The sequence below is a fragment of the Coffea eugenioides genome, unplaced genomic scaffold, assembly GCF_003713205.1.
Source record: "Coffea eugenioides isolate CCC68of unplaced genomic scaffold, Ceug_1.0 ScVebR1_1658;HRSCAF=2545, whole genome shotgun sequence".
NCBI classification, from domain to species: domain Eukaryota; kingdom Viridiplantae; phylum Streptophyta; class Magnoliopsida; order Gentianales; family Rubiaceae; genus Coffea; species Coffea eugenioides.
This window is the reverse complement of record NW_020862075.1, coordinates 4606-14722: the sequence shown is the minus strand read 5'-3', so window position 1 is coordinate 14722 and position 10117 is coordinate 4606. Positions and strand designations below refer to the sequence as shown.

Here is a 10117-nt window from a genome sequence, read left to right as displayed (position 1 = left end):
GGAAATGTGTAATGTCCTCCTGAGCTTCCGAAGTGTTGTGGTAAAGGCTGGAAAGTGCTGGAATGTGAAGTGGAAAAAAAATGGATTCGGCAGAAATGGAATTGTCATTTTTTTGATTTTGATTTTTTTTCTTTTTTGACATTAATTGAATAAAACTAATAATAAAAATAACAAAAACAACAAAAAAGAGTAATTTAATTAACAATGGGTAAAAACTAAATAAACTAGAATCAACAAAACACCATTTTCCATTTTCATCAATTTTCATCATTTTTTTTTCTCAACTTAATAATTTAACAGAAATAGTAGTAAAACTAAATAAAAACAACAATTTTAACTACAAACACATCAAAGTAAACAAACTAAAATAACAAAATTACCATTTTCGATCTTTTCTTTCATTTTTCATCATTTCTCATCATTTTTCTTTTTTTTTTTCAAAATAAATTAACAAAAATAAACCAAAATAAACAAAATGCCAAAAGATTGAATTTAAGAGGAATGAACGTATTTTGTGAACCATTTTATTTTTTCTCTTCTTTTTCTTTTATTTTACGTTAAAACTTAAAACTAAAACTAAAAGCTAAAACGTGAACAAAATTAATATGACAAATAAAACTAAAAATAAAAGACAAATAAAAAGGTAACAACTAAAATGCAGACAATCTAAAACAAAATCATGAATTAGATGCAACGTACAAAATATTTAAAAAAATTTGGTGTCTACATCAACCATTACACAAGTGAAGTGAATCAGCACTTGCCACACCCTTCGCCTTTTCTCCTTTTTCATTCATCTACTTCCCCCTCTTGTTTTCTTTCCTTTTTTGTTTTCTTCTTTCCCTTTTTTCCTGTTGCTCTTTTTTTCAATACTCCCAACCAGCGCCCTAAAAGTCAACTTTACTTGCTGGTTTCCTGCACTTTGTCTTCTTTTCACATCCCTCTTTTTTTTTTCTTTTCTCTTTCTCTCTCTTTTTTTTAATTGATACATAAATGGGTGTAATGCCCTTCGAATAATACTCCAAAAGTCTGTATAATGAAATCAAAGCACTTCTTCACACGAGGTTCAAAAAGAAAGTCTAAAAAGAGGTTTCACGGCTAAGAGCTGGGGTCTCAAGTAACGAATAGGGGTTAAGGCTCGATGTGGCTCCCTAATTGTAGTAAATAATCCAAGGGCTGGTTTTGAGAAGGTCCAAAAGTGGCTCATTCCTAGGTGCCCTATCATTTCAATGCATTAAACTCGTTTAAATGTGGTCTTGACACGCATAACCGAGCAAGTTCTAGAATGACAAACCATGTGCACTAATCACTCAACAAACGAAAAATTAGGCTCAAGAATCGCACAAGTGGTCAAATTGATGTCAAATCCAGCATATTCATCAATCAATTCAATATTAAGGAAAATAGAACACCCCATGGCATGAACTTACTGCTTATACTCACATCTCAATTGTATTCATCACAGTTTAAAGAAAAAAAAACTACTAAGGCAAGGAAAATGCACATAAAACAGCTCAAAGCACCACTAATGCATAATTAACCCTCCCCCACACCTAAACCTTTCAGTGTCCTCAATGGAAGCGGATAAAGAGGAAAATAAAGCGATAAAGGCAACAACACTTCCCTTAATACGGCGGGGGGGCAGGTCCCCCTAAGGGGACCGTAGGCTGAGGGGTGGAAGTGGAAGGCTTGGTCTTGCCTTGAGTTTTTGGTTTAGTCATTTGGTCTATTGGATAAGGCAGAGGCAAGGCAAATGTGCACAAAAGAGGTCAACAGGCAGCTGATTCAGAAAAGGGTCCCAATCACAGCTTCCAGTCACAGACAAGCGCACAACCAAACAATAAAATTACCCCAAGAGTCAATTAATCCTGTGAATCAGCAAAATTCTTTCCAGACACTACTAAATCAACCCAAAATTCACTTAATTAGACAATCGCAGCAAAATTCCCCCAAAAACTAATAAAGCAGGCAACCATGGTAAAAATTCCCCCCCAATTATCACTGATTGAGCACAAAATTTGACAATTAGTTAGCAATCACCCACGGATAGAGCACAGCACCCAAAATCAAGCACAAAATTTCTGTCCTCAGCTAGCAAATAAACAATTTGGCCTCAGCTACGAAATTAAAATCTGGCATCAGCTACTTAGTGACAGAAATGTAAAAAGAAATCACCGGAGGTTTGGAGTAGGCAGTGAGTTTGGTGAAGTATGGAGCAAGGCGGTCTGGAGGTGTCCACTGGTGCGCGAGAGCAGGCGCGCGCGGTCCGCGCGCTGGTGCAAGGCGGGCTCTGTATGCGCGGGGAGGAGGCGCGCGGTCTGGGTTTGACTGCGCGCTGGGGAGCTGGATCTGCGCACGGTCAAGTCGCGCAGGAAGCTGCTGATGGTTGCTGGTCTGTGCGCACTGCTGCGCAGAGAGGGAGAGGGACGTCGCGCGCTGGCTGCCCGCAAAGCAAGCTGCTGGTGGACTGGCTGCCTGCTGCTTTGCGCGCGAGGGCTGGACTGGTGCTGAGGCTGCAGAGGAAGCTGCGCGCAGAGCAGCTGCTGGTGGCGAGACGCGGGCGCGCGAGCGAGGCTGCTGCTCGCTGCTGCTGAGTTGCGCAGAGGGCGCGGCTGGGCGCGAGTGCTGCGCGCAGCGGCTGCTGGAGCAGGGCGGGCTCTGTACGCGCGCGGAGGAGCTGCTGGTGGCGAGACGCGGCTGGGCAGCGGGCGCGATGGGCGGCGTGTGGCGTGCGGCGTGCAACGTGGCGGCGGCGGACAAGGAGAAAAAAAAAAGAAGAAGAAGAAGAAAAAGAAAGAAAAGGAAGAAGAAAGAAAAAAGAAAAGAAAGGAGAATGAGGAAAATTTTCCTTTCTTCTTCTTTTTTTTTTAAGGGCAATTTGGTCTTTTTTTTTTTTTTTTTTTTTTTTTAACGTGACCACCTGGCGTGGGCACGCTCAACTGCTATAGAGTCCGCAGAACCTGAACGAAAAGTTCTTCCCCTCAGGCGTGACCACCTGGCGTGGGCACGCTTAACTGCTATGAAGCCCGCAGAACCTGAACGAAAATTTCCTCCGTCAGGCGTGACCATCTGGCGTGGGCACATCTAACTACTATGGAGTTCGCAGAACCTGAGCGAAAATTCCTTTTCTTCAGGCGTGACCACCTGGCGTGGGCACGCCTAACCGCTAATTCCCTGCCACCAAACATCAAACCATTAATTGACACTAACACTTAACTAAAACTTCAAAAATGCATGAAAATTAAAACAAATAGTCTTGGGTTGCCTCCCAAGTAGCGCCTTTCTTTACTGTCTTTGGCTAGACATAGCACTACTCTTTAGTCTGGATGTAATTGCATTTTTCTTGTAATTGGTGGCCTTCCTCCGGGATCCACGTGGCCATTGAGTGCAACCTTTTCCCTAAATTTTCTCTCCATTTTCACCTCGTGAATTGCTTTCATCCTATAGGACTTGTTCGCAGCAACCTTGAATTTACCCCTACAAGCAAACTTAGAAAATTCTTGCACAGAGGGATTAGTGGCATAGATAGCAAACACAGACTGAGAGTTAACAGGATGTTTCATTGTATCAAAGATATTAAAGTGGACTATTTCTCCATCAAATTCCATCGTGAGAGTACCCTTACTAACATCAATTTTAGTCTGGGCAGTACTCAAAAATGGTCTTCCTAATATAATGGGTGATGGATTTGGGGCACTTCTATCATCCATGTAAAGCACATAAAAATCAGCAGGAAAAATTAATCCATCTACTTGCACTAAAACATCCTCAATTATCCCATCCGGATAAGCACATGTACGATCAGCCAATTGAATTATTATCCCCGTTTCTTTTAATGGTCCTAAATTTAGAGAATCATAGATTGACTTAGGCATCACATTAATAGAAGCTCCTAAATCTATCATGGCATTTTTTATACTAGAATGTCCAATTTTACAGGGAATAGTAAACATACCTGGATCCCCGCATTTGGGTGGAAGTTTCCTTTGAAGTACAGCTGATACATTCTCTCCTACCATCACTCTCTCATCACCCCTTAGCTTTCTTTTGTTAACGCACAAGTCTTTTAAGAACTTTGCGTATTTGGGTACCTGCTTGATCACGTCCAATAGGGGGATGTTTACTTGAACTTTGCGGAACACATCCAGGATTTCTTTTCCCCTTTCTACCTTTATTGTCTTCTCCAGCCTGCAAGGAAAAGGAGGTAAGTTAGATTTAATAGTGGGCGGAGAAGTGAAGGTTACCTTAGGATCCTTGCGAATACGCCCTTCCCCCTCAATTTCCTTTTCTATCTCCTCCTCGCTTTTGCTTTTTGAATTTTTCACTTTAGGCCCTTCCAGCTCCTTGCCACTCCTCAGCGTCATGGCACTTACATTCTTGGGATTCACCTCGGGCTGCGATGGCAGTTTCCCATAAACGTGGGACTCCAAACGGTTAATAGCGGTTGCCAGTTGGCTTATCCGAGCTTCTTGGTCCTTCTTGTCCGCTTTGATCTCCTGATGAAGCTGAGTAGTAGTTGTGGCCAGGCTTTTGACTAGGTCTTCCAAGGAGCTTCCTGAATTGGAGGATGAGGGTTGAGATTTTGGTTGCCAAGGCTGGTGGAATCCTGGTGGACGATTCGGGAATGAACCTTGTTGCCTGTTCCCATAACTTAGATTGGGATGGTCTCTCCAACCGGAGTTGTATGTGTTGGAATACGGGTCATACTGCCTGCGGGGCGCGGGCACGCCTCCGGCCATATTTACCTGTTCCGCCCCGTCCTCTTGCAGAATGGGGCACGAATCCGTGCAGTGGTCCATGCTAGTACAGATTCCACACACCTTCGCTCGCGGTGTGTCTCTCATGGCCAATTGCCTGACAGCAGACGTCAACTCTGACAGTTGCTGCTGGATGGATGACGTCTCTGCCTCATTGATTCTACGGGTAGGATTGCTCTCACGGAAGCCGAACTGCTGAGAGTTTTCTGCCATGGCTTCAATAAGGTCCCATGCTTCCCTCGGTGTCTTGTTCGCCAGGGCTCCTCCACTCGCAGCGTCAATAATACTCCTGTCAGTTGACTGGAGTCCCTCATAGAAGTACTGGATCAACAGTTGTTCACTAATCTGATGCTGTGGGCATCTAGCGCACAACTTGTTGAACCTTTCCCAAAAATCGTACAATGACTCCCCGGAGTACTGCTTGATGCTGCAAATCTCCTTCCTCAAACTTGCAGCCCGGGACGCGGGGAAAAATTTCTCCAGGAACTTCTTTTTCAATTATGCCCACGTGGTGATACTACCTGCAGGCAGGTAGTATAACCAATCCTTCGCTGCATCCTTGAGAGAGAAGGGGAAGGATCTCAGTCTTATTTGCTCCTCAGTGACCCCAGGAGGCTTCATGCTAGAGCAAACTACTTCGAATTCCTTGACATGTTTGTGGGGTTCTTCGCCAGAGAGACCATGGAACGAAGGCAGGAGCTGAATCAACCCCGATTTCAGGTCGAAAGAGGTATTTTCAGCCAGAGTTGGGAACGTGATGCACAAGGGCTGATGAGTCAGGTCTGGGGTAGCCAGCTCCCTTAATGTCTGGGTGTTGGCCATGCTAAATTCGTTTTCTACTGACTCGTTCGCAAAAGATAAGTGCCCTTCTTTTCGTCTCTTGGTTTCTTGTCTTCGCCTACGCGCTGCCTTCTCAACCTCAGGATCGTATATCAATTTACCTGTGCGAGAGGAACGGGGCATAAACTAGCAAAAATACCAAGAAAAATAAAATAACAAAAACTAAATAAAAAAAAACTGAATTCAAAAAGAAACAAATAAATCAGATGCCAGTCCCCGGCAACGGCGCCAAAAATTGACAGGTGCCGAACCTGTGCAATAATAATAAATAAAACCTAACTACCACCTGAAACAGTCAGTAATCAATTCGAGTACTGGAGCAGGGACTCTAGGTGTGCAATGGGTTACTTGATTCACCCTATTCCCGAAGAGTTTGCTTAATCCGATATACCTGAATTAATTATTCAACTGAATTTCCTAACTAGTAGACAGTGGTAAGCAGGGTCGTCTCCTCAGGGACTGGAGAGATATTTGTTTCTTTTCAGATCAAGATTAATGAGGGGGGTGTTGATATCAAATGCCAACTGAACAAATCAAATGCAGAAAATAATTTATTAAAAGAAATAACTAAGAGAAACTCTAGCCAAGGGTGCACTTCAGAAATGGTTCATGCAACTGATCATCGATTCAAATATAATTCCAACATTTACTAATAGATTGGTTATAGTTGTCTCGCACGCGCTAAACAACCAACCCTTCCGTAATTTATCGATAGCTAAGGTACGACCGTTAGCTATTTCTCTAACCCAAAAACAACCCTAGGTACGACCGTAGGATTTAATTTCCAGATTGCATTAATAATTAGAAAGGTCCAATCCTAACCAATAAACACGCTACGAGGGTTTATTTAAGCTAGATCATATATTCCCCTGACATAAACCCAATTATACCAGTTGCTACTGGGATAAAGGTAACGAACAATTACGGATTCAATTACCCCTATATAGCAAAATAGCCTATGTGAATAATTAATTATTGACGGTTGAGGCTTGCCGATTGTGACAACTATTACCCATAGGAAAACAAGCGCCACCAAGAATTGTCAATCTATTCAATTCTTCCTCCAACTCTAGATAATCATCTTGAACATTTGGAAACCCTTGACTTGCAGCTGCCATCTAAATACAAATAAACCGTACAAAAATGTTAGTTTCAAAAAAAGCTCATCAACCAACAAAGACCTAAATATCTAAGCATAAGATCCTTACCTCTTATCTAGAACTCACATCACATATATATTTTGCTACCTTTAATACAAACACGTCATACCAAGATTAATGCTGTCAAAAGTAAAAAATAACAGATTTCTACTGTGCACATGTGAATCCTAAAAGCAAACTTCCAGTGCCATCTAACTTCAATAAACACAAATTGGATGGCAAATTTTTATCCATAGGATTCTTCACGCGAAACACAACCAAAACTCTAATAAAAAAATGATGTGTCAATGCAACACAATTAAAGACAACCTTACGTTATTTAACTACTATCAAAGAAAAAATATGTTTAAATAAGCTATAATTTTAACCTATTCATTAAATGCTTATTTCGACCTATCCTCTAAATATAGACCTTAATTAGCCAATTAATTTCGTAACATCTTAGTTATCAATATATTTACCAATAGATAAGTCACACAAATAACAAATATAATGTATAAGAAAATAATATATTACATTAATTTTAGATATCTTAATGATCTATTGCCATTTTTTTGTTCTAATCAATTCTCTCTCTTTTACATTTCAAATATCCATCCATACTAATTAAACTCAAAACAACTACATATTACAATATTTATACAAAACATTGGATTTATATTTAAAAAAAATTCAAACCCTAATTCAAATCCATCTCTCTTCTCTTAATTTCATATTCCAAAACTAAATTAAAATTTGAGATTCAAGTTTTTTCTATTTTGCATTATGAATGTTTAATTAAGAACAAACTCTCCCATTCGATGTTTATATCCATAAATAAACACTTAGTTTAATATGCCTTTAATAAGTAATTTATAACAAGATTAATACTTGTCAAAAAAATCCTATTCCAAATGCTTTGGTATAAAATACAATTATACAGCGATACAAATTTCCAAACAAAAAAATTAAAAATCTTGTTTTATCTAAACATTACTAAGTATAGCTATCTTATTTCCAAAGAAATATTATTCACTTTAACTATTATTCATTAACCTAAGTTTTATTACAATAGAATTTACTACATTTATTCTACATACTATTAATACTTTCTTTTTATCATACAGAGTTATACATGCTTACAACATACAAAATGCACAATTTATTCACCACTTATATTCATATACGACATTCGTTCATTAAATTTATATTAAACATTAATGATCTTCTTTCCCAACCTTTGTATATCCATAGTCAATTACTAATATTCATATAACACTCATAATAGAACAAAATACAATTTTTTCAAAGATGAGCTGGCACAAATCTTGCGCTGCATAGGATTGCCTTTTTTTTCTTTTTTTTATAGAATTCTTATAATCTAAACTAGCCTGAGCTAAGGCTCTAACAACCATCTCCGCTGCCGTTCTCAATGTCTCGTTCAGCTCTAGTCCGAAGCCACTCCACAATGTCTCCAAACACGCGCTCGACATCCTCGTCAGACTCACCAACCAGCTGGTGCCACATGCCGGGATATATGTGGATGGTCTTATCCTTACTGGCAGCGCGTTTGTACAAATCCTCCGCACACGCCGGGTCGCATATTTTGTTATCACCACCGTGCACTATCAGAAGTGGCACCGTCACCTCCTCAAACCTGCCTTGCAATTCCCTGCTCAACCTCAGCAGTTCCTGCGCCGTGGCAGCCCGTGGCATAGCCAATGGCCTTTTTGGGCTTGCCACTGCTAACTTCCTCTTCCACTCCACCTTTGATTAACCAAAATGAACAAGAAATACGTGATGAAAACTTCGATTACTTGAAAAATTTGATGCCAAATCGGCATTTTCAATGAAACCCATTTCTTTTTCATATAGCTCGTATGATCATATGAACCAATAAGAGCATGCCGGACAAGATTTGTTGCTTGTTATTAACTTCATAAAAAGGGTACTAAATAAGTGTAAAGTTTCAAATTTACCTACAAACGAATGACGCTACTCGATTGGGTGTGTTCGACTTGTTAAGACTCGTTGGAACGACAATTAAGTCAGACTCTGATACGCTTAAAAATCATTAACAGAATCAAATCAAGCTTTAACGTTATAGTTTAGAGTTGTTTATAACCTAATTATGCAGGTCTAATTCATAAAATATCACTTTGTATTCGTAATAGCGTGCGTCTATTTTTTTTCTTGCACAGAAATTATCAATGTACCTAATCACCAAAAGGAACACAATATCATGCGAAAAACGAACAATTACTCCGATGAAGTAAAAGAGAAATAGTTGCTAGAAAAGAATTGCTAAAAAGGAATTAAAATTACTAGGAGTAGTAAAACAGTTGGTCTAAAAGATTTCACGTAAGAATCTGACCTTGAAGGAGACCTCAGGAATCCTCCCGCGAGTGGGGATCACAGGCCAAGTGGGAACCACAGCGGCAACGATGGGAAGAAAATGCTCCAGCGGCCACGGCGGCTTAAACTTGTCGCTGACGCCACACATAGCTCCATTCAAAACGATGCCGTCGTACGGCCTTTTCAAGTCCTTCCGGAGGGTAATCAAGAGCGCAATCGCCCCACCAAGCGACTCCGAGTACAGAAACGTCGGCCAATCGGGAGGCGCATGGCGTTCACGGAAGTCATCAAAGAAGGCTGCGCAGTCGTCGACGACGGGATTGATGTCGGGAACGTGAGCCTGGAGACCCTCCGAGAACCCGTGGCCCTGGTGGTCGATAGCGCAGACCGCGAATCCCTGTTTGGCGAGATGGACGGAGGTGAGCTGCACGAACCAACTGGACTCGCAGGTGAAGCCATGGACGACGCAGACGACGCCGAATAGGGGCTTGCCAGAATCGGGAAGTGGGATCCACCATTGAGTAAATAGTTTAAGGCCACGAGGATTCGTGATGAACTCGGTGCCATGAGTGACCTTATGGCGAGCGTAGAATTCCTCCGGAGTCAACGACCCAAATGGGCTCTTCTCGTTAGCTTCCGCAACTGGGTGCAAGGACATTATCTTAGTTTCTTGCTTTCTTTTGATGATTATTTTGTAGGGGACGGAGGTTTCTGGCCGTTGAGCGTGGGGCGTGGAGTATTATATGCTAAGCCAACGCCCCCCGCCCCCTCTCTCTCTCTCAGTTGCCTGGAAACTCTGCTGCAAATGCCCTTTTTTTCCTACTGATGCATGCTTAAACATTAAGCAGTGTTTTGAAAACCGGATCAGATCGGCCGGTTGAACCGCAAATCGGTCATGACACCGGTCCGATTCTATATTAGTGTTGATTTTGTTAGAAAATCGGTCAAATCCGATCAAAATCGTAAAAATTGCTGAATCGGATCGGACCGGATTGAACCGGTTTTCAAGTTTCCCCTCTTTTTTTT

General features: G+C 41.1%; 2 protein-coding genes across 2 annotated transcripts; both read right to left on the bottom strand.

The window, feature by feature from the left end:
* Positions 1–3317: 3317 nt before the first annotated feature.
* Positions 3318–6715, bottom strand: LOC113755706. The gene is made up of 5 exons (XM_027299636.1): positions 6610–6715; positions 5364–5698; positions 4326–5243; positions 4060–4188; positions 3318–3539 (listed from the first exon to the last, which is right to left on the bottom strand). The coding sequence occupies exons 1-5, from the start codon at positions 6713–6715 to the stop codon at positions 3318–3320; spliced, it is 1710 nt and encodes a 569-aa protein (XP_027155437.1).
* A 1197-nt stretch (positions 6716–7912) lies between these two features.
* LOC113755707 (caffeoylshikimate esterase-like) lies at positions 7913–9890 on the bottom strand. Its single transcript, XM_027299637.1, has 2 exons — positions 9111–9890; positions 7913–8503 (listed from the first exon to the last, which is right to left on the bottom strand). The coding sequence occupies exons 1-2, from the start codon at positions 9747–9749 to the stop codon at positions 8141–8143; spliced, it is 1002 nt and encodes a 333-aa protein (XP_027155438.1). The 5' UTR covers positions 9750–9890; the 3' UTR covers positions 7913–8140.
* Positions 9891–10117: the final 227 nt, after the last annotated feature.